The following is a 25,231-nucleotide window of genomic DNA, read 5'->3' on the forward strand; positions in this document are numbered from 1 at the left end:
TGAAAATTCTACTCACATATCTACCTTTTGCACATTTTATTTATGTTCAATAATAGCTCTACAGTAGCTCTTTCTAAGGGTATTTTTTCAAAATCCTTTTGCACATTTTATGTTCAGTAGATCTTTCTAGCTAAAGCAAATCCACAAACTTATAAAAGGATTTATTATTTTTTACAATTTCGTCTGTTGACTGCTGAATATAAAACCCCTTCAATATCGGAGTAAAGTCATCAAAAAAACAAAAAAAAAAAAAAAAAACAATTGGGCCACTTAAAGCACTGGTGTTCAGCAATACAGGGTGAAGACTAATCTCGTTTATTAAGAGCCAAAAACATTTGGAAATAATAAGACTTATGTCAAGATGCATTAACTTTTTAATTTGATGAACACCGAACACAGAAAAAACAGAATACCCATATAATATCAGTTCAATGACATTAAGCAATAATATATAAGCATTAAACAAGAATGAAAGAATGAGGAGTGTTCTTGCACTAAATATTTTGTTTATTTTAGTTTCTTTTATTTTTTATTTTTATTATATATCTGATTTAGCAAATGTAAGTTATAATCCAACACAAAATGATTTGTCTGACCCAAACAACACTGTAAGCATATGTAGCATGTTCTTTCTCCCTTTTTTAACTTAACTCCAAACTAAAAAATACCAGAAATTAAAATATGTAAATATTGTTTTGTGAAATAATATCCCAACCCCAAATATATTAAAACTATGTTTTTATATATAAAAAATATGTAAAAAATAAAAATATGTTTTATTTTAGGATCTTTAAAATATTCACCATTTGCCTAGAATAAAAGGACTTGCTGTTTTTCAACCAGCTTATTGCTGTTCAAAAACAGTTTATGACATATATTATAACTATGGTATACAACACAGTATACAAATACAAATCAGTATTTTAATAAAACCATTTTATTCTGAATTAAAGTGCAGAAAGTAATTGGTGAACCATAACCTTAATGCACCATAACCCATAAATATACTGGTTAAGGTTATTATAACATAAAATTATTAGTAGAGTGATGATCCTAAAAAAATAATTTCAATGTCTAACATGTCTAAAATGTAACTGTATTACATATTCTTTATCAGCTTGCCTTGCACTTAGTTTAAATCTGTTGAGCTTGAGTTACAAAAACAATGATGATGGCAGTTATAGCCACTATTGAATAGTGAAGCATCCATGCAGAGGCAGCAGATGTTGTGCTTGTTTGCCCTGAAAAGTTAAAGAAATATTTTTTTAATAGTTGTTTAGTGCAGGTAATTTATTAACAAATTTTAACGGATGCAACCTTTTTGTAAACTGTAAGCAAAGTGTCAACAATTTGGAAACAAGGAAACAATACTTTTGGGTATTACACACACACACACACACACACACACACACACACACAGTATACAGAATTGAGTATTATTGTAATGTTTTTGAATAAACCTGAAAAAGCTCATCTGTTATTGGAAAATACTGTTAGTTTGCCCTGTGACTGCTGCCAAGTTCATAGTAGTATTTTCAATATTTGCATGAATAGGTGTGGTAGGTGCAGTTGTAGAAGCTATTGGCTCTGTAATTGTCATAGCAGACTTGAAACACGTTAGCAAAATTAGGATCTTAGGAATAAACAAAAATATATGTAATCTAAATATAAAAATGTAATTATTATGCTAATTTGTGAAATTCACTAACTTACCTGCTTTAATTGTTCCAATTATGACTTTCAGGGGATTGTCAACCTCAACAGCATTGTATAGAACAGCTTCTACTTCAGAGACACTTGGGACTACAGAAGTGTTCTCAAAGACCAGAGTCATATCAACTATAATTGATCCTTTCCTGTAAAACATGGGGAAATCATGCACATCTGCTATTACAATTTAGTTATAATGTAATCATTGTACTAATTAAGGTCAGCCTTATGATAGTTGTTGAAAGACTACACTCTAAAAGGTGCTGGGTTATTTTCAACCCAGCATTGGCGTTAAAGTGGTTCAATAGTATTTCATGCATTCTGAATTATTAACACAGTTATAGAGTTGTTTCCTGATGCTAAACGTAGGCAAAGTGTCAAAAAAGCAATTGGGCGTGTTACAGAGTATTTCTGTGCCGAATGCGCTTTGCCAGGGTTCGTACAAGTTTCGGAAAGGTTTTCGATTACGGGTCCAGCTGACGCTTCAGGGGTTTCTATACTTATCACTTATTTTTATGGGCACTTCCCCTGGAAAACTCTGCCCACCCGTCAATCAGCGGGAGACGCTAGAACTTACAAACATCACATCACGCGACACAGCTTATTTTAATTTCAAAACTCAACAATGGTACGAATGAAGAAGTGTGTTTTTGGATGTAAGGAGAAGAAAGCCAGCCTTATGAAAACAATGGATATAGTTTATTATCCGGGGTAGCAGCGGAGTTTTGCGTGTGTGTTTGATGCGCTGGATTTCATTGAAAAGTCCCAACCGGGTCATGAGTTGCATGCAGTAAGACAGACTTCTGTCTTATGTTGGAAATAGGCACGTGCATATTATATTAATGACACGAACATGTTGTGAATCATAAGTTATAAGTGTTGTATAGTGTTGCATGACTCGTACTCACTCCTCCCGCGGTAGTAACTCCTTCTTCTTCATTTATTTTGTGCGTTATCGGAAAGAATCGGTAAAGCTAATCTTTCTTTTAGAAATCTGATTAAACTAAAGACTCTTTGGAGAAATAAAGGATGTAATACTACTCTATAGGTACTCCAGATTAGCATTAGTAATGCAGAAACAGTGTGTGTGATGTGAGCTTTAAAGATGGTGGTGAGTGTATACACAGCGACCAGGAGCTCTCGAACATGCAGCTATGTTTAAGTTTACTGTCTCAAGTACTCAGTCAACGTTTACGCTACGGACGAGCAGAACTGCTTAAAATCAGAAATCAACATCAGGATCGGAAACCTCCGGAGATCTTGCTAATTGAGCAGCTTAGCAGAACTATGATCACCACCTAGAAAGGCCACGGAGGTGGCGCAGGGAAAGAACGCAGAGAGCTGGTGTACGAGCCAGGTTACAGGCTAACCCACACAGGCCAGTGCTGCCGAGTCTCTCTCGGTAATTCGTCAATATAACATCTCACTGCCTGGATAGCTGCATTATGGTGATTACAGATACCTGGCTGGACAGTGCTATCCCCCATGCCACCATCAACCTAGATGGCTGCTTCGTTTACCAAGCTTTTTATGCACCAAGAGAGTTTACTGTTGGAGGTGCTGCATGACACCATTAACAGCCAATTGAATGCATATCCAGAGGGAGCTGTGATCATAGCAGGAGACTTTAATCATGTGGATATAATCGTGTGTAACAGTGTGGTATACCAGCTGCATTACACAGATTCGAAAAGATCTGGCTCGGATAGTCAAGACTCCACAAAATATTGTGGGAATCTATCTTCCCAATTTGGACACAGTTTATGCTAGCCATCTGCATCAAAGGCTAGCAACATCATCAAGGATACAACTCACCCGGGTCATAGACTGCTTGAACCACTTCCAAAAGATACAGAGCAATTATAACACACCCAAACAGGCTGAGGAATTGTTTTTTTCCCAGAGCTGTAGTACAGTATGTATCACACCTGTTTCCCATACATGCACACATACATAACTGTGGCAGACTGAAATTGAACAGTTACATACCTGAGGCGTTGCTGCTAAATACTGATACTTGGTTATACTTGTTTTGCACTGTTGTTTGCATTATTAAATTTCACTGTATACTGTTTATACTACACTGCAGTGATATATTTTGTAGCTATTTATACTGTATATGTGGATTTTATTTTTGTTGTTTTTTTCTTCTGAGGATGATGGTTTTAAAACTTCTAAACAAATTTCATTATATTTTTATAATGACAATAATTTTTTTTCTAAAAGATAAGTTCGAATTTATCTATGATGGTTGTTTTATTTCAAAATTCCGGTTTGTTTTAACCCATTTTTAGGTTAATTTAACCCAACTGTTGGGTTCGTCCTTGTATAACCCAGCTCTGAGTTACAAATAACCCAGCATATTTCAAGAATGCACGGTTTCATACTTACGAGAAACTGTTGACTCTTGATCGTTTGAATGTCTTAAACTTTTCCCCGTAAAGTTTGTTTATCTGCATGTAAAGGAAAATATGATAATTTAACCATAAATAAAATACATAACATTAAGAGCAAATTAGTAATAAGTAATAAATAATTTGCTTGTTACATGAGTGAAATATAAGCAAAACACCTCAATTGCATACAAGACATTAATTTTGCTCCAGCATGGAGACTGCTACAGTAGACTGTTATTATGTTTATAAATTACTTATTTGCATTGTAGAATTTACACATTAAAAATTGTAGCTTATGTGAAAAATATTTTTTTTTATTTGAATTTAGTTATAATCAACCCATTCTCACCCCATGGCGTCAATATTTGACGCACTTGACCATGCGTCAATATGTGACACGGAGGGTTACCTTTCGCGTCATTTTTTGACGAACTGGGGACTTCAATACTATTACGTCCGTTGCATTCTCTTTCCTATTTTCTTACCATTTTCGCATCGGTTTAGGGTTAGATTTACATAATGACATCCCTACCCAAACCTAACTCTAACCCCAACGCCAGGTGACAACTGTCGTACCTAACTCTTACCCCAACGCCAGGTGACAACTGTTTAATTTCGCGTAATCTAACCCTAAACCGACGCGAAAATGGTAAGAAAATAGGAAAGAGAATGCAACGGACGTAATAGTATTGAAGTCCCCAGTTCGTCAAAAAATGACGCGAAAGGTAACCCTCCGCGTCACATATTGACGCATGGTCAAGTGCGTCAAATATTGACGCCATGGGGTGAGAATGGGTTGCTATAATAGTGCTCCTGTATAGGTCAGTGGTAGAGCAGTGCATTTGCAGTACAAAAGGAAGGAAGGAAGGTCATGGGTTTGAACCCAGGGAACACATGTTGATAAAAATGTATACATATTGGATAAAAGCGTCTGCCAAATGTGTAAATGTAAATGTATGCAACCAAAAAGCCTTACCATGAAAACCACTTTATTGGCCAGAATAAGGAAGGTAGGGGTTGTTCTGGTCTTAAATGCTATTTCAAAAGTGTCATTTAGACTGAATATTAAGAGTATCCCTCCCTCATCAAAGGAGGGAGGAGCAGTAAACAAATCCTTTTTTACAGTTGTAGCTGATGCATGTGGATTTGATGCAGTTGGCACAACTTGTATTGGAGATTCACTTTTTGCTGGTGCAAGTTTGGTTGTAACCTGAGGTAATTGTGGTACCACGGTTGGGTTTTTGGGAAGAGTGGACACCTTTCCTAGGCCTGTTGTTGTTGTCCTTGTACCTTTTGTTGAAGAATTTGTTACAGATGAACCCTCAACTGGTGTAGCCTTGGTTGCATTTGTTTGTGTTTCAATTATACCATTTGCTGATGTGTTTGTACCCGGTGCACTTGCTGCAGTAGTTGCATTTGTTGATTTGTTTGTGCTTGATTCATTAAACGTAATATGTGCTGTTGATGCATTATCGTTATCAGCTTGTGTTGCAGGCTCTTGTGTTATTTTGATGACTGTTGTAGGTCCTTCTGAGGCATGAGCTTCTGTTGGTGGGTTAACAGAAACCTGTGTTGCAAAATCAGTTTTGTCTGGCGAAGGCTCCATTGTAACATGAGATAAATCTGGTGCCGAGGTTGAGCTTTTAGGAAGAGTAGACGCCGTTGCTAGCCAGGTTGTTGTTTCTTCTGTTGCAGAATTTATTGCAGGGGATGAACCCTCAACTGGTGTAGTCTTGGATTCATTTTTAACACTTGCTGGTGTGCTTGTTGCTGAATCAGTTGCTATAGTAGGTGCATTTGTTGATCCCTCTGTGTTAGATTCCTTAAATGTAGTATCAACTTGTGTTGCAGGCTCTTGTGTTACTGTGAAGACAGTTGTAGGTCCTTCTGAGGCATGAGCTTCTGTTTGTGGGTTAACAGAAACTTGTGTTGCAGAATCAGTTGTGGATGAACCCTCAACTGGTGTAGTCTTGGATTCATTTTTAACACTTGCTGATGTGCTTGTTCCTGAATCAGTTGCTATAGTAGGTGCATTTGTTGATCCCTCTGTGTTAGATTCCTTAAATGTAGTATCAACTTGTGTTGCAGGCTCTTGTGTTACTGTGAAGACAGTTGTAGGTCCTTCTGAGGCATGAGCTTCTGTTTGTGGGTTAACAGAAACTTGTGTTGCAGAATCAGTTGTGGATGAACCCTCAACTGGTGTAGTCTTGGATTCATTTTTAACACTTGCTGATGTGCTTGTTCCTGAATCAGTTGCTATAGTAGGTGCATTTGTTGATCCCTCTGTGTTAGATTCCTTAAATGTAGTATCAACTTGTGTTGCAGGCTCTTGTGTTACTGTGAAGACAGTTGTAGGTCCTTCTGAGGCATGAGCTTCTGTTGGTGGGTTAACAGAAACTTGTGTTGCAGAATCAGTTGTGGATGAACCCTTAACTGGTGTAGTCTTGGATTCATTTTTAACACTTGCTGATGTGCTTGTTCCTGAATCAGTTGCTATAGTAGGTGCATTTGTTGATCCCTCTGTGTTAGATTCCTTAAATGTAGTATCAACTTGTGTTGCAGGCTCTTGTGTTACTGTGAAGACAGTTGTAGGTCCTTCTGAGGCATGAGCTTCTGTTGGTGGGTTAACAGAAACTTGTGTTGCAGAATCAGTTGTGGATGAACCCTCAACTGGTGTAGTCTTGGATTCATTTTTAACACTTGCTGATGTGCTTGTTCCTGAATCAGTTGCTATAGTAGGTGCATTTGTTGATCCCTCTGTGTTAGATTCCTTAAATGTAGTATCAACTTGTGTTGCAGGCTCTTGTGTTACTGTGAAGACAGTTGTAGGTCCTTCTGAGGCATGAGCTTCTGTTGGTGGGTTATCAGAAACTTGTGTTGCAGAATCAGTTGTGGATGAACCCTCAACTGGTGTAGTCTTGGATTCATTTTTAACACTTGTTGATGTGCTTGTTCCTGAATCAGTTGCTATAGTAGGTGCATTTGTTGATCCCTCTGTGTTAGATTCCTTAAATGTAGTATCAACTTGTGTTGCAGGCTCTTGTGTTACTGTGAAGACAGTTGTAGGTCCTTCTGAGGCATGAGCTTCTGTTTGTGGGTTAATAGAAACTTGTGTTGCAGAATCAGTTGTGGATGAACCCTCAACTGGTGTAGTCTTGGATTCATTTTTAACACTTGCTGATGTGCTTGTTCCTGAATCAGTTGCTATAGTAGGTGCATTTGTTGATCCCTCTGTGTTAGATTCCTTAAATGTAGTATCAACTTGTGTTGCAGGCTCTTGTGTTACTGTGAAGACAGTTGTAGGTCCTTCTGAGGCATGAGCTTCTGTTTGTGGGTTAACAGAAACTTGTGTTGCAGAATCAGTTGTGGATGAACCCTCAACTGGTGTAGTCTTGGATTCATTTTTAACACTTGCTGATGTGCTTGTTCCTGAATCAGTTGCTATAGTAGGTGCATTTGTTGATCCCTCTGTGTTAGATTCCTTAAATGTAGTATCAACTTGTGTTGCAGGCTCTTGTGTTACTGTAAAGACAGTTGTAGGTCCTTCTGAGGCATGAGCTTCTGTTGGTGGGTTAACAGAAACTTGTGTTGCAGAATCAGTTGTGGATGAACCCTTAACTGGTGTAGTCTTGGATTCATTTTTAACACTTGCTGATGTGCTTGTTCCTGAATCAGTTGCTATAGTAGGTGCATTTGTTGATCCCTCTGTGTTAGATTCCTTAAATGTAGTATCAACTTGTGTTGCAGGCTCTTGTGTTACTGTGAAGACAGTTGTAGGTCCTTCTGAGGCATGAGCTTCTGTTGGTGGGTTAACAGAAACTTGTGTTGCAGAATCAGTTGTGGATGAACCCTCAACTGGTGTAGTCTTGGATTCATTTTTAACACTTGCTGATGTGCTTGTTCCTGAATCAGTTGCTATAGTAGGTGCATTTGTTGATCCCTCTGTGTTAGATTCCTTAAATGTAGTATCAACTTGTGTTGCAGGCTCTTGTGTTACTGTGAAGACAGTTGTAGGTCCTTCTGAGGCATGAGCTTCTGTTGGTGGGTTAATAGAAACTTGTGTTGCAGAATCAGTTGTGGATGAACCCTCAACTGGTGTAGTCTTGGATTCATTTTTAACACTTGCTGATGTGCTTGTTCCTGAATCAGTTGCTATAGTAGGTGCATTTGTTGATCCCTCTGTGTTAGATTCCTTAAATGTAGTATCAACTTGTGTTGCAGGCTCTTGTGTTACTGTGAAGACAGTTGTAGGTCCTTCTGAGGCATGAGCTTCTGTTGGTGGGTTAACAGAAACTTGTGTTGCAGAATCAGTTGTGGATGAACCCTCAACTGGTGTAGTCTTGGATTCATTTTTAACACTTGCTGATGTGCTTGTTCCTGAATCAGTTGCTATAGTAGGTGCATTTGTTGATCCCTCTGTGTTAGATTCCTTAAATGTAGTATCAACTTGTGTTGCAGGCTCTTGTGTTACTGTGAAGACAGTTGTAGGTCCTTCTGAGGCATGAGCTTCTGTTGGTGGGTTAACAGAAACTTGTGTTGCAGAATCAGTTGTGGATGAACCCTCAACTGGTGTAGTCTTGGATTCATTTTTAACACTTGCTGGTGTGCTTGTTCCTGAATCAGTTGCTATAGTAGGTGCATTTGTTGATCCCTCTGTGTTCGAATCATTTAATGTAGTATCAACTTGTGTTGCTGGCTCTTGTGTTACTGTGAAGACAGTGGTCGATCCCTCTAAAGTTTGAGCAACTGTAACTGGCTTCATTGACACTTGTGTTGCAGATTCATGCTCAGCTTGTGTGGTCTTGGTTGCATGTGTTTCTGGTTCATTTATAACAGTTGCTGCGGTGCTTGTCCCTGATTCATTAGCTGTAATTGATGCAAATGTTGATTGTTCTTCCAGTGTAGTATGCGCTATTGAAGCAGAACTGTCTGTCCCTGATGCAGTTGCTGGGAATGCTGATGACACTCCTGTTGATCTTGTTGTAGCTGCACTATCTGCAGTTTCTGTTGTAACCTCTTGCATTGTTGTTTTAACAGTTTTATCCGTGTCTGTCGAAAATAAAACAAGCATGAGGTTAAGGTGCTTTTGTAAATTTTGTAAAATACTTATAATTCGTTTTAATTTGAGGAATACCAAATAAAAAAAAATTTCGCTAGCAGGCTTTTGGACCGCACAGTGTATATAGGTTTCATCAGATGTATGCGCGTTGACATTGGTTACACGACTAGCCTGAAATTAACTTATGTGGTCTGTGTTTGTTTATCGGTCTGGTTAGGGACCTCTGGAACAAATACCTTGTAAAAAATAAAAATGTTTCAATTTCCTAAAGACAAGGGAAATGGCGAGCATGGATCACTGCTGTGCGAGAGGTTTGGCAGAGAGGCAAGAAATCGTTGATCTTTAGCTATTAGTTGATACGCTTTAGCTTTGATTTAAACTAATGTAATGTACTAATTTATTTTGCTTGTTATAAGAAATAATCTAACTACTAGAGGGATTCTGTTGTTATTGATTCTCTATATTTAAAAAAAGAAATTTAGTTGACACTTCATACAAAGATGGGTTAAAGTTTACCACAAATGGTAAATTTTTTTTAAATACAAAATTTTTTCCGTGGCATTCTCACGGATCTCCGCATTTTTCTTTGTGCGATTATGTTGGTTATTTTAGTCTCTGACACTCCTGCGGCTGCTGAGGTTTTAGTTGCAAATTTTGTGATTAGTGGCACAGTTGGAGCTTCTGCAGGTGTTAGTGTAGTTCTCCTACTTCTCCTATTGTTGATATCTCTACTGTCATTGTTGGAGATAATAATGGCATAGGAATTGATGAGTCTTGAGGAGTATTTTTATTTTGTGTAACAATGTAGCTGGGTAGGCATATGTCAGCCCTTTATATTTTAAGTATGTCTTTATAATCTGCAGAAAGAACTATAAGTACGTCATTTGCAGGGAAACTCCCTAAAGACGTTAAACCCTGGCTCAGTGCTGCTTTTAAAACATTGTTTACGTTGTTGCCGCTGAAACTGTCTATAGTGTGTATAAATATTTTGAGGGTGGAGGGTAATATTACAAGAATTGGTTGAAATATTAGTGAATGAGCACCTGTTGTTATATGCTGGACTTCATTTGATGTTACTGAAAGTTCAGTGTTAATTTTTGTTTGTGGTGATGCTAGCATTGTTAAGATTGTAGATGTTTAAGGTGTTATTTTAATCTCTGACACTCCTGTGGCTGCAGAGGTTTCAGTTTCAGATTTTGTGGTGCAGTTGGTGCTTCTGCGGGTGTTAGTGTAGTTATGGGTGCATCAGCAAAAGCTGAAGTTGCCTCTGTTACTGCTGGATTAGTTGTTGATTTTATTTCATTTTCTGCTGTGTTTTGTGTCACAGCTCTGGTACTCATCGCAATAGCTGAAGATTTCCCTATTGTTGATATCTCTACTGTCATTGAAGGAGATGATGGCATAGCAATTAAGGAGTCTCTTAACACTTAACTAGTTGCTTTTGGCCTTTGTGTTGGATTACCAGATACTTTGATTTGTAGGTTTGTCCCTGCATTTGTTGTAATTAATGTGTGAGTAGACTGAACTGCTGTCATGACCGCAACATGGCACTATAAATACAATAAGCATCACATCAAACAATGTAGCTGGGTAGAGTCATATGTCAGCCCTTTATATTTAAAGTATGTCTTTATAATCTGCAAAAAGATTTGTATTATAAGTACTATTAGTGCGTCATCTGCAGGGAAACTCCCCTGGCTATGTGCTGCATTGTTTATGTTGTTGCCGCTGAAACCACAGGCGTCATGCCCATGTGTGTTCTTCACTTTTCTGAGATTTTTACTGTTTTAAATCAAGTGCATGCTTCATCTTTGACACAGTGAATTATTAATTAATTATACAAACCCAGACACAACATCGGTTGCGGATTAGGTGTGTACAACGATGATAGTTCAAAGTCTATTTCTTATGTTTATATGTAGATTCACACATAAAGGGGGATCATTATGCGGAATCACGTTGCTGCCATAACAATAATATTACGCAGTGCCCGAAAATAGTCCCCTGCTATTGAAAGTTACCATAGGGACTATAGAGTCTTAGTACAAAATGTAACTACAGAAGAGTAAAGTTTTAAATAGTAAAAATATCAAAACTCTGGTTATTTTTAACACGATGTTAATGGTCTTATTGAATTAAATGGGTTATGCTAAGCTATGCTAAAAGTGGTAGAGACCGGCTGAATGGATTCCAAAATGGTAAAAATCAAATGTTTAACTCTAGGGGAGCTATAAAATTAGCATTTTTTTTAAATGGAGTGTCCCTTTAACATTAATGAATGCACCATAAACTAAATGAAGACATTAACTAACATTAATACACGAATAAGTACATGTCGAGAAACTATATTTTTCACTGTTTGTTCATGTTAGTAAATGCATTTACCAATGTTTACTAATACAACCTTATTGTAGTGTTACTGTTACCAATATTTTTATAGTCTAGTTATTAAAAATTATGTGCTTTCAATGCAATTAAATGAATAATAAAGCAAAAAAATATAGACTACAACATTACATTTAGATCTGATTTTGCTGCATCAAAGGTTTCTTTTTATTCACTGTTTTTTTTGATCATTACAGCCAATCACAGATGTCACATGACTGTTAAACCAGTTTTTCATTCATTTGTAAAATAGCAATAAAATCATTTATAATTGTTTCTCATTTTATCTGTAAAGTCTATAACAATATGGCATATAAAATGTTTAGATGTTTCATTGACGTTAATAATTATAATTACAGAATGAAGGGTAGCTGTAGACACATGCAGTAGCTTCTAACATCAATAGGAGGCATAAGTCACTGCAGCTTTCTGGATGGTAATATTACAAGAATTAGTATATTAGTATATTAGGTGGAGGGATGCTATTAGTGTGAGGATTTGCAGGACAGATGAACCCAAATGCAGACGATGTCGGGGAAAACAGAAAACACTTTTATTTTTACACTTAACACTAACAAAACAAAGACCCACGAGGGGGTACAGGACATGAAACATGAAACACTACACTTCTACTAGTTAGCAAGACTTGACAAGAACGTACAACAAGGTACAGAACACAGCACAACACAATGAACCTGCACAGAACAAAAGAAACACTGACATTAAATAGAGAAAAACCAAACAAGATAACGAGCGGGAACAGGTGATGGGAATAAGTAATAATTAACAATAAGCAGGAGAACGAGGGAGCGGGGACAAATGACAAGACACCGGAGGTACATGCCAAACACAAAAACAAGGCATGAACCTCCACACAAGGCCAGGGACTGCCAGAACTCTGCCACCATGACATAATACAAATTAAACAAGACTTCAAGGCAGAGTCCTGACAATTAGTAAATAAGCATATTTTGTTTAACCTGTAGTTATATGCTGGACTTAATTTGATGTTACAGAAAGTTTAGTGTTAATTTTTGTTTTTTTGTGATGTTAACATTGTTAAGGTTGTCGATGTTTTAGATGTTATTTCAGTCCCTGTCACTTCTGCGACTACTGAAGTTTCAGATTTTGTGATAAGTGGCACAGTTGGTGCTTCTGCAGGTGTTAGTGTAGTTATGGATGTTTGTGAAGCTGCATCAGCAAAATGTGAAGTTGCCTCTGTTACTGCTGGATTAGTTGTTGATTTTATTACATTTTTGGCTGTGTCTTGTGTCACAGCTATGGTACTTATTGCAAGAGCTGATGCTTCCCCTATTGTTGAAATCTCTACTGTGGTTGTAGGAGATGATGGCATAGGAATTAAGGAGTCTCCGAATACTGTAGTTGCTTTCACACTTTGTGTCGTATAACCAGATATTTTGGTTAGTAGGTTTGCATCTATTGTAACTAAAGTGCGAGTAGACTGAACTGCTGTCATGACCTCAGCAGGCACTGTAAATACAATCAGCATCATGTCAAACAATGTAGCTGGGTAGGCATATGTCAGCCCTTTATATTTAAAGTATGCCTTTACAATCTGCAGAAATAAGTATAAGTGCGTCATTTGCAGGGAAACACCCCTGGCTATGTGCTTCTTTCAAAAACATTGTTTATGCCACTGAAACCATCTATAATATGTTTATACCAGTGGCGGACGGTGACTTGTTTTTCGAGGGTGCACAAAGCGAAGCTCATCACAAACATGTATTTAGCCCGCCATGTATGTGTGCGGCGTGTCATGTGAAGCTTTGAGCCTTATGCGTCTTGTCAAAATACAGTAAGTGCCTGCTGTATACTCGTCTAAAGTGTTTATGATAAAAGTGACGCTCACATTTGCTAGATACTCGCTTATTCTCATGTTTAATCAGAGTTTACTGTTTAGTGTGTGTGTGTTGCGAGTATTGTGTGAACGTAAGTATCTCTTTCATCATAAACCCTTTTGACGCGTGTGTAGCAGGCACTTATTTTGACAAGATGCATGATGCACATGGTTCACATGACACAACAAACACATATTTTGGAATGACGAGCAACACACCGAACCCAGAGTACTCCCCCTCCTTAACTGAGAATAGAAACCTGCCAAAAAGAGGTTATGGGGTGGTGGAGGGATGCTATAAAAACTTGTTCACCACTTGTTGTTCATCTTGTTCACTTTGCTACCAGACACTTTGGTTAGTAGGTTTGTCACTACATCTGTTGTAACTAACGTGTGAGTATACTGAACACAACAGGCACTGTAAATACAATTAGCATCATGTCAAACAGATTATTTATAATTATTTTTATTTTGTGTAACAGGTTAGTCACATGTCAGCCCTTTATATTTTAAGTATGTTTTTGTTATCTGTAGAAAGAATTACAAGTACGTCATTTGCAGGGAAGCAATGTGCTGCTTTCTAGAACATTGATCTGCTTGTTGGAGCGGTTCAACATGACAAGACGGCAAAGTATTTGTCTGAACAATACTAAATGGGTGGGGTGGCAAGACTGTTCAGGAAACCTGAACAGAAACCTTTTAAACAATCATTTTACTGTATATAAATAGAGAACACTATGTACCATGAACAACCAACAACTGTCTAACACGTGTGAACTCTGTAATTCTTTCTTGCCATCATTGCATTTGTCTTGGACTTATACTGACACCAAGTGGCACAATCATTGTATAACTAGAATGCAAAACTTAAAGATATACACCCCACTGTAGAAATGCTTTGTTTGTTAGTAGTCAGTTATTAATCATTTATTCTGTGAACAAAATTGTTGTTATTCTATAAATGGGAATAACAGAAATACGAGTGGTATTTTTCTGACATGTAATCTCAACATGTAATCTCCAGTAATCTCCCCATGATGGGCCCACTCAATATAAAATAAAGCAGAGGCATTTAAATTACCTGCCTAATACACTGTAAAAGTGGGATCTGAAATCAAAATATTAGTAGCACATTCTAGGTCATGCAAGCCATACTAGTCATTGTTTTAAGAGATACACCCAAGTTCATCCAAAAATTAAAATTCTGTCATCATTTACTCATTCTTATGTTGTTACAAACCTGTATACATTTATTTGTTCTGATGAACTGATCATGAGCCCCTTTCACTTCCATAGTAGGAAAAATAATACAGGTGTGTTACAACATGAGAGTAATTAAAGAATGACAGAATTTCCATTTTCCCTTTAATGTGAAGACTTTTCTTCAAGCTATTACTGAAAAGACAATGCAGGCACTCCTCATGACACCTTCCTGTCACAGGCCACATAAAGTGTACCAGCATTAAGACCTACAGTATATCTTCTGTGTGATCAGAACAGACTAGCCTTCACTTTCCACTGCGAATAGTACTGAGTTAATTCATATAGAAAACACCACACAGGGACGGCACTACCTATAGGCAAAGTAGGCAAATGCCTAGGACTTCAAGCTTGGAGGGGGCCTCCATAACTGCAAAATCCATATGCGCTAGTCTGACAATCACTACTGACAGCAATAGTTAAAGTTTTAAGGTGAGTTCGACTTTATGCGGCGCTGCAAGAAAGGCTTGATAAGCATTTGATAAGCAAACTCCTCTGTATGATTTCATGATTCACTCTTGCTGGGCTTTGATGTCATCCACCTGTTGGTTGTTGCAGCGTTGCATGAAGTTGAAAAAGCCCAAAAAGACAAACTAAACTAACTTAACTTAATGTAGTAAACAAACTTACATCAACTAACTAAACAAACTTAACCTAACTAATTAAACTAAAACTAAAACTAAACTAACTTATCCTAACTAAACTAATTTAAATGAACTTTACCTAACCAAACTAACTAAACTAAACTAAACTACCTAAACTAACTTAATCTAACTTAACCCAACTTAACCTACCTTAACTAACTAAACTAACTAAATTAACTGAACTAAACTAACTAACTAAACTTAACTAAACTTAACTAAACTACCTAAACTAATTTAACCTAATTTAAATAACCTTAACCTTAACTTAATGTATCTAAACTACTTTAAACTAACTTAACCTAAATTAACTAACTTAACTTCACTAACTACACCTAACTTAACTGAACTGAACTAACCAACTAACCTAACTTACTCAACCTAACTAAACTTATTTAAATGAACTTAACCTAAGTAAACTAAATAAACTAACTAACTAAACTAACTGAACCTAACTTAACTATCTAAATTAACTTAACCTAACTTAACCCAACTAAATTAACTTAACTAACCAAACTAAACTAACTAAATCTAATTAAACTACCCAAACTAACTTAACCTACCTAAACCTAACTTAATTTAACTAAACTATTTTAAACTAACTAAACCTAAATAAACTAACTTAACTTCGCTAACTAAACCTAACTAAATTAACTTACCCTAACTAAACTAACTTAACTAACTTAAATAACCAAACTAACTAAACTAACTAAACCTAACTTAACTAACAGAACGAACTTAACCAAACTAAAATAACTTAACTAACGTAACTAACCAATGCTAACTAAACCTAACTAAACTAAACCCAGCTAAACCTAACTAACCTAACTAAACTGACTTATCTAACAAAACAAACTTATCCAAACTAAACTAACTTAACTAACCAAACTAACTAAACTAAACTAACTTAACCAAACTAACATGTGCACATACTATAGCTACTCTTTCTACTATTTATGGTCCCATACACACTGCATATAAATGCGATTGTTACTTCATCTTTTAATGCTTAATCCGGTTCTGTACACACACACACACAATTTGGAAATTACGGGACTGACAACTGCATTCTACAACCGAATTAACTCCTGCAAAATGCAGGTAGTGACAACCGCATTTACAGAAACTCTGAACTGAACAACTAGTAGTTAATAAAGTGTTAAAAAGTGCATCATGGACATGACAGGTCTTTGAAAGGGGCGTTGCACAAGATCTCGGGCCCTATGCATAGGCGGTCCTGATGGGCCCCATGCCCCACCCCCATGATATTTTCCAGACTTTTGAAGGACCCTCTCTTCCTTTCGGGCCCTGGTAATCAGTACTGGTTTGACACCCCGTCTTTCTTCTGAAAAAATAAATGGCTAGAAGCGGAAAAAGCCTTCTGTTTGCACGGTGCAGAAAATGACTGATGCACAAGCGTATGCATTGCCAGATTTTGCACGAAAAAAACAGCGAACAAGAAAAATCCAATAATAAACCAAAATAAATCCAAATGCTTTACCTCAAAGATCAAAATATTGGGACCGGAATCTTCACAGTTTAATAAAACCAAAAGCTTGATCGCGCCATGAGCCAAAAGCCATAAACGGTTAAGATCCAAAATGGTATGTAAGTACAAAAAGGCAGTTTGTACGAGGCCTATTTGTATCTACTTCAGGTTCTGCAGTATCTATGTGTTTGTGATAAAGTATTCAAGAACTGTTGTCCACAATTTCTAACTTTTTCTTATATAAGCAACTGCCAGGTCACATTCTCCATGTGATTTTGCCTAAGCAACAAAAACCTTAAAAACAGAATCAAAACGTGAAGTTATTTTTCTAACTCTGATGGCTCCTGCTACCAGCATAACATGAAACTTTAATATTTAAATTCATGGATAAATTAAATTGGATTATTAAGACTGCATGTTTGCTAGACAACGCTTGATGGTCACTAAAGGCACACCATGACTAGTTAGTAAAACAAAGTCTTGTGTACATGATACAAATGCTGCAGTTGTTTTATCTGTACATGTGCCTCCCTCATCTAACCACGCGAGGGCGACCTCGCCTGCTGCTCTCTTGTGTATAAAAAGAGAAGTGTACATGATGCAAATGCTGCAGTTGTTTTATCTGCACATGCGCCTCTATCCTCTAACCACACAGGGGCGCCATCTACTGCTGCTCATCTCAGCCTCATTAACTGGTGTATATTGACCTGCTGTCCTGCATTACACTTTAAAAAGTGCTTAGTTTGTTTAACCCATAATTGGATCCAATATGGGCAAACTAAATTGTTTGATTATGCTTAGTTGTTGTTACCCAACTATGGGTTCAAAAAACCTACCATTTAGGTTGAATCAACCCAAAATTTTTAGAGTGCAGAAACAATTGGAAATTTCCTACATCCAAATAAGTAGTAGGCCTATGTCTGAAACAAAACCAAGATGGTCTACTGTTTCCGCCGAAGTTTCTGTATATATTATATATTCTCCATAGTATGCATCGGATGGACACTTTTCTATCACATAAGGGCCATGGAAATGATCAATTGAAAAAGTTAACAAAAAAGTTAATACTTTAACTGTAAGCTCAAGATTAAGTGATGTAGTTAATAACAAATGTACTACTTGTTAAATTGTACTTGTTTAACAACACCAGAGTAAATCATATTTGCTGTTGTTGTCGACAAACGTACAGGTCACATGATGCAATCATGGCGAATGTATTAAGTTATGTCCCACATCATACTGCAATCTTATAGAACATACTGTTTTAATGGTAAAGTAAGAAAATTAAGTACATTTTTTCTCCGTAATGTTGGAGTACTCTGTTTTTGACCCTGTTGCCCTGTCATGTGTGTTTATTTTTGCCTGGATTTACCTGTATTGTTACAAAATACAGTGCTATTTTAGTTTTAGTTTGTAACAATGAGAAGAAGAAATATCTATACATGTTTCCCAAACCTGTTTTGGGCAATGCAGTAGTCGTCACTTTTGTTGTTCCAGTTGCTGTGGAGACTGGTGACGTTGGTATGACTGGTCCTTCAACTGTTGTATTTGATGTATAAAAATGACAGAGAAAGATAAATGTTGGTTATTATAATTAACAAAATGCATTAATGAGTGTTGGTTAATAACAATGGTAAGTTGGTTAGTACAGTAATGTTTTAAACCTGTTTCGGGTATTGCGGTTGTTGCCAATTCTGTCGTTCCTGATGCCACTGGAGAAGTCTGAGCAAATGATGTGTCTGGTGATGCTGGTGTGAATGTTATTTTTCTTGATGTAGTTGAGGTGTCTGTTGAAAGTCTGGATTTTGTTGCAATTGTAAGTTGTCCTGATTCGGTAGTTGTAAGTTGTAAGTCTGTTGTCACTGGAGTGATGATTGTTGGTGGCACTGTTAATGTCGTTGGCTCTGTAGATGGTGATAATTGTCTCGAGGTAGTTTTCTTTTTGGTTGTGTTTGTTTGAATGATGTTTGTTGTTGAAATAGTGGTCTTTGTTGTGTAGGATGTTGGTGGCCCTGATGTGATTGTTTGTGCGATGGATGAAGCAGGTAATATGCTAGTGAATGGCTGTGCTGTATTTGATTGTGTTGGTGTTATGGCCATTGTAAATGCAGGTGACGTGGGTTGTGGTTTTTTAAGAGCTGCAAAATAAATAAATAAATATCACATTTTACTTCCGCCAAAATTGAAACACCAATATAAATATTGATATTGATTCATTACCTATTTCTAAACTGGGATACCAAAACTGTCTGGCAAAAACATATGGCCCCCTCCTGAAAGATACAATCATTATGTAAATTATATAATTATCTTTTATATTAAATAAATATATTAAAATTTTAAACATAGATTTTAAATCAGTAGACAGCAGTGTTTAGCATATATTATCATTTATTGTTCTGAATTAGTAATTTTTATATTTAAACCACATTTACATAAATACATTCTGTATAATGATTTTCCCTTTTAAAAAAAGCTGTATTACAGCATGTATTACAGGAAAAATTGACCCAAAAATGAAACTTCTGTCATTATTTTCTCATCCTCATGTTGTTTTAAACCAGTATGAGTTTCTTCATTCTGTTAAACAAAAAATTTTGGTAAATGATGGTAAGCACACAGTTACTTCCATAATATTTGTTTATGCTACTATGGAAGTCAGTGGGTATCATCAACTGTGTGCCTACCATCATTAATCAAAATATCTTCATTTGTGTTCATTAGAATAAAGAAACTCATACAGAACATGGAGTAAATTATGACAGGAGTACAATGCTGTAAGAATGCTGTATGGTACATATTGTTCAGTGTTAGTTCATGTTACCTTATTGCAGTATATTTAATAAAGAGAAAACAAATAGTTAATTTACTAAGGATGTAATACTATAAACATAAAAGTACCAAGCCATTACAATCCTTTTATTTAAATTTTTGGACCCCTTTTATGTATTTGTATAAATTTTCTCACTTACCTAATAATTTTGATCTCTGTGCGATTAGCAACTGGCCACTGTCGCAGTACACTGTTCTATAGAAACCAAGACACATCCAAATCATAGAGATCACATTATAAATCTATACATAATATGCTACAAAGTTTTGCACAGTTACAGTTGTTATTACATCATGTCAGTGTTACGTAAACAATCAACACAGTCACCTTAAAGGATTACTCAATTTACTTGAAAAAAAACCTGATCATTTACTCACCCCCATGTCTTCCAAATTGTTGATGTTTTTTTTTTTTGTTCAGTCGAGAAGAAATAAAGTTTTTTAAGAAAAACATTACAGGATTTTTTAAAAAATTTAATAGATTTTATTAGACTCCAACAGTTTACAGTTTAAATGCAGTTTAAATTGCCATTTTAACGCAGCTTCAAAAGGCGCTGAACAATCCAAAACGATGCATAAGGGTCTTATCTAATAAAACAATTCTCATTTTCGTCAAGAAAAAAAAGTACTTTTAAATCTCAACTTCTAGTCTTGCACCAGCCGTGTGATGCACCAGAGCGACCTCAAGTAATTAGGGTTGTGACAATTAATCGGGCAAATGCGCATTTTCTCAATGAATGAATTTGAATGAATTACGGTGAAATGCAGCCACATCCAAAAGCCAGAGGGCGCTCTCGCTTAGAATCACCATTTGTGCCGCAGAAGAAGTAGCATACCAAACACTATTCCAGGAAATGTCTAAAGGAATATTTATATTGCTGTTCTTCAGATTGTTTCAGGTATTTTCATGATAATAAAGAATATTTTAAATGATTGTGTTTGACGAGTGTTGCTTTTTTAAATGCACGTTATAAACGAGTCAAACTTGTAGTGATTTTAGATTGACAAGCTGTGCATGAAACACTGAATCGGAGCCTTACGATTCAGAATCAATTTAAGACAGGTCTTTTTAATGGGAGCGCGATGCATCGATGCACATCCCTACAAGTAATGCGTCCTCACGTCGAAAGGTCACACATGACGTATGCAAAACTACAACCCTGTGTTTTCGAGTGTGGAGTAAGAAGACGGTTCAGACGTTGTTATATGTGTATTAATGTTAATTAATGTCTTTGCGTCAGTTTATTGTTTAAAATGGTCCGCAAATGTGCGTTTAACCTATGTGATGCGTGACCTTTCGATGTGCTCACACGGCTGGTGCAAGACGAGAAGTTGTGGTTTAAAATGACTTTTTTTTCTTGCCAAAAATGACAATCGTTTTGCTAGATAAGACCCTTATGCCTTGGTTGGGATCATTTAGAGTCCTCCGAAACTGCAATTTTAAACTGGATTAAAACTGTAAACTGTTGGCGTCCAATAAAGTCTACTAAAATAAAAAATTAAAAAATGTTTTCCTCAAAAAAATTTATTTCTTCTCAACTGAACAAAGAAACACATCAACATTTTGGATGACATGGGGGTAAGTAAATCATCAAGATTTTTTTAAGAAAGTGAAGGAATCCTTTAATAACTGCTTGAATACACACTACCAAAGTAATACACAAAGCTGTTTACACAGCAATTTAATAGAAAAAATTAAGTGTAACATGGCCTTACAATCGTTTGAGCCTTTTCCATAATGGTTGTGTCTGATGCAGACACGTTATGTGGTGTAACGGTTGATGATGCTAAAGTGAAAGGAGGTAATAAGAAACAAGGTATTAATTATGCTTTTGAAATAAGAGTAATTATATTTATTTTTATTTAGTGTTTGACTTTTTATCCACTGTGGGAACAAACAAATATTTTGCTTTTACCTGAGCAAGACACATTATTCAGATTTTCACAAGCTTGCCCCAACAATCCTAATGAAAGAGGTTTAATTGAGTTTCAACAGGTGTCTAAATGTTAACAGTGTTAAAATGAACATGAATAGAAACATTGAATAGATATTTACCAAAGAAAAGCAACAGAACCACCAAGGACATTGTCCTTTCTGTCTCCTTCTGTCCTGCAAATAAACATTGAAAAGACTTTAAAACCGATCGGACAGGGGTAAAGTGAGATTTGGAGGACATATGATGGTGTAAGTTTCCTAGTGGTTCTTCTGGAAACTGCAAATTAACCACAAATAGTATTCCACTCCCAATGTCCTTTCTCAATCTCTTCTTGCAGAGATGTTAAAAAACTGTCTAGGTAGGGGAACGACCACTGCCAACGTTCCAAATTCAGTCAGTGAAATTAAGAAAGATTACAGCTAAAAGGGCAACTATTTCATTGCTAAAAAAACTACGTTATTTTGCATATTTGGTATAATACTCTGTGTGGTTTATGGTTAAAAAACATTATTTTCCACATAAATTTTTAGCTCCAAATTTCACTCTCTTCCTAAAATGACCTGAATTGGTACAAAACTCCTCGATTTGAATAGCTCTGTGTCCCTGATTGGCCAACTAATCTGTACGTGATTGGCCTGAATACCTTTGACGTCAGCCGGAAATGTGACGCTCCTTACCATGTTTGAAAGATTCAGGAGCCTGAGGCCCAAGTGGAGGGAATTATGTTAATGTTGTTCTTGTCTACATCATCAATCCCAGGAAGTAAAATGTTGCCTACAAGCCGTGTGCTTGTTGTAGTCCAAGAACAGAGATTTACGTTGGAGACGATAACTTGCGTCATCGTTTACTTTGGGATTTGTACCTTTTGCATATCGTTTACATGTACTAATACACATCTACACACATGTAAAATCATAAATCGGACCATTGCTGCTCTTTAAATAAAGTGCTGGACGTACAGTGGAAGTCCTTATATGGGCACTTCACCTGGAATTGCGCGCACACACACACACACACACACACACACACACACACACCAATCAAGAGCTGACACAAAATCAACTTCACCAAAGAAGTGTGGTGTGAGGGAAATTTAAGCTTGTGCATATACTGTAAGTGACACGAACATGTAGTGAATCATAAGTTATCCATAAGTAGTGGGATAATGTTTGTGAATGTTGGGTGCCCGCTCTGCCCATGCTACGCCTCCAAGAGCTCATTTTTTGTTCCCCCAAAAGCTAATAAATAAATAGCAAAAACACAACTGTTAAAACACTGCTTATTCAATGTGTAATAAACAGATAATAGACTAATGTTATGGATTGTCGTTCGTGTCGATGTGTAATTACACCTGCAGATGGTAGGTAGGTAGTATCCATGCATGTTACCACAATAGTAGTAAAACAGCAAAAGAAGAAGCAACTTGGACAGTAAACCCACAAACAAAATAGAAGCAGCAGCTTGATGTGTAAGATTTGATAAGATTAGCTGTGATGGAGGTAAATGGACATCGACTATTGTTGCAGCTTGAGTCTATCACTCCTCAACTTGACCCATCATTGTTTTACCGTCGTTAGCGGAAATCCCTATGAGGACTTTACGGAAGAGGTTCTAACGGACCAATCACATCGCTTGTGGTCCGCGTAGAATGGACATGCTGTTACAATTTTGTAGAGGTGCACATCAGGCTACGCAGAGCTACGTAAAGCCTATGGCGCCGAACCTTCGCACAACTATTGATTACACTTTAGTAGAATTTGCGCATTTTTTGGGTAAATAACCCGCAGATATTAAGAGACTAATTTGCCCCATTTTGTAAATCTGGTCCTTAGTGTGTTGTACCAAAAATAACATTGATTGTTTTGTTTTCAACACATCCGTTTAAAGAGTGCAGCTTTACTGGACAGGCTGGTTTTTCTATACTTTCTTTTCTTTTAAAATCCAATGCATTGTAAAATATGGTATGTGCAAATATGTGTGAAGACCTTAGCATAGTAGAAAAAAAAGTTACTTCAAAAGAGCTCTTCTAAAGAACCAGGAAAAAGCTAGAAGAGAAAACAACCCACCCTACAATGAAATTCAGGCCAAAGGGTTTGTGTACATCTGAGATTGAACAACTACCATCTATTTAACTTTTAAAGCTGAAGATGTGCTATTTACCCCCAAAATGCCACTTTGGATGTCACCACCAAGCACATGAAAAATGTTCAACACTTCTATGTTGTGAAATAAACGGAAACTTTGCCTTTAATGGTGCCTTTATTGTTTCTTCATTGTCCACTATTGTGCCTAGTTTTCATTGTCGTGATTGTTACTGTTAAAAATGCTGTTTGCGCATGTGGACTTTCTGTAGTCTCATGTAGTGTATAATCTGTGTGTATATGGTTAAAATGACAATAAAGGCACCCTGACTCTGACTCTAGTAAAATAGGTAAAAGAAGTTACAGTTTTGTCCTTAAAAGAGTTGTTTTAGGGTTATAACTATAGTAATGTAATTGCTATTTAAAGGTGCTCTAAGCGAATTCACTCGTTTTAGACTATAAAAACGCGTTTTGTTACATACAGCAAAGATCTCCTCGCTATCTGCTTGCTGCCTGTCCGCTGATCAAACTGTAAAAAAACGTGATCTCTGTAGACAGCCCAGGCTCCACAAACTTCAATATAAACACAGTGGCCAAACCTATAGCACCACAAAACAAAACAAAGTGTTCCAGCCAATAAACGACAAAAAGGATTTGGGGGTGTGGGTTGGGCGGATTCATGAAAGCACGAAAGGGGGTGGGGGGGTGTAGCTACGCTCTGCAAAACAATTCAAACATCAACAAAAACTAACATCTTGCAGATTCGCTTAGAACGCCTTTAAAGAGCCCCTATTTTCCATTTCATGATTTCCCAAAGTCTACTCTACGATGACACAAATTATCATCTTTAACTGAAATATCTTTTCTACAATTAACGACAGTTTACTTCCACAGCCCGTTTATGTGGACTCGATGCACATGACTGAAATTCCACCAGCTTCTGAAACAAAGTCTGAACGTTGTTTCACATTTAAAAAATTCAAATCATGATTCAATCACTTTTGAGTTTTGAGCAGTGTAGAGTAGCGCTTGTCATTTGTTGTTTCTACGATCACAAATGCAGACATGGTTTTATGTTTTAGTATTTTACCTCACCAATGTGTTACATTCTGCTCAAGCCGTGCTGGCAAAGTTGATCGATCAGCTTGGTTATTTGCATTTTCTGGATCAGATTCGGGCTTGTATTAATAAGGTAGTAAAGGCGAAATGTCCTGCTGGAAGCAGATTTTTCAAAATTAGGTAAGAAGCACCACATTTCCATCACTCTCTTGAGGTATTTGGCCAATCACAACAGACTGGATAGCTGGCCAATCGGAGCACACCGCATTTTCTCAGAACGATGAGCTTTGTACAGTATTTGCACAAGAATGTGTTTTTGAACCATAAACCATGTGAACACATTGTATTACAACACACACACGAAATGACATTAGCATTACATTTAGCAATGTAATGGGGCTCTTTAAAGGTTTCATTAGTAAAATGCATTCTCTTATTTTTTGTAGTCTATCATGTGCAAACACCCATGTGTTTAACAGAAGTTAAAGCCTGGGAATTCTCTTATCTCCTGTTTATCTCACACT

The 25,231-nt window shown here is 36.7% G+C and overlaps 1 protein-coding gene across 1 annotated transcript in view; it reads right to left on the reverse strand.

The window, feature by feature from the left end:
* Positions 1-351: 351 nt before the first annotated feature.
* Positions 352-25,231, reverse strand: part of muc13a (mucin 13a, cell surface associated) — a 34,550-nt gene continuing 9,670 nt past the window's right edge. Inside the window, exons 2-13 of the mRNA XM_073861707.1 lie at positions 21,687-21,740; positions 21,547-21,594; positions 21,347-21,417; positions 19,771-19,826; positions 19,019-19,071; positions 18,463-18,936; positions 18,254-18,337; positions 5,083-9,155; positions 4,102-4,163; positions 1,714-1,856; positions 1,497-1,587; positions 352-1,234 (exon numbers count right to left, since the gene is read on the reverse strand). Coding sequence (XP_073717808.1) covers positions 1,135-1,234; positions 1,497-1,587; positions 1,714-1,856; positions 4,102-4,163; positions 5,083-9,155; positions 18,254-18,337; positions 18,463-18,936; positions 19,019-19,071; positions 19,771-19,826; positions 21,347-21,417; positions 21,547-21,594; positions 21,687-21,717 — 5,286 coding nt within the window. The 5' untranslated portion in view covers positions 21,718-21,740 and the 3' untranslated portion in view covers positions 352-1,134. The remainder of the gene's footprint in view (positions 1,235-1,496; positions 1,588-1,713; positions 1,857-4,101; positions 4,164-5,082; positions 9,156-18,253; positions 18,338-18,462; positions 18,937-19,018; positions 19,072-19,770; positions 19,827-21,346; positions 21,418-21,546; positions 21,595-21,686; positions 21,741-25,231) is intronic.

This window comes from Misgurnus anguillicaudatus, chromosome 3, assembly GCF_027580225.2.
Source record: "Misgurnus anguillicaudatus chromosome 3, ASM2758022v2, whole genome shotgun sequence".
NCBI lineage: Eukaryota > Metazoa > Chordata > Actinopteri > Cypriniformes > Cobitidae > Misgurnus > Misgurnus anguillicaudatus.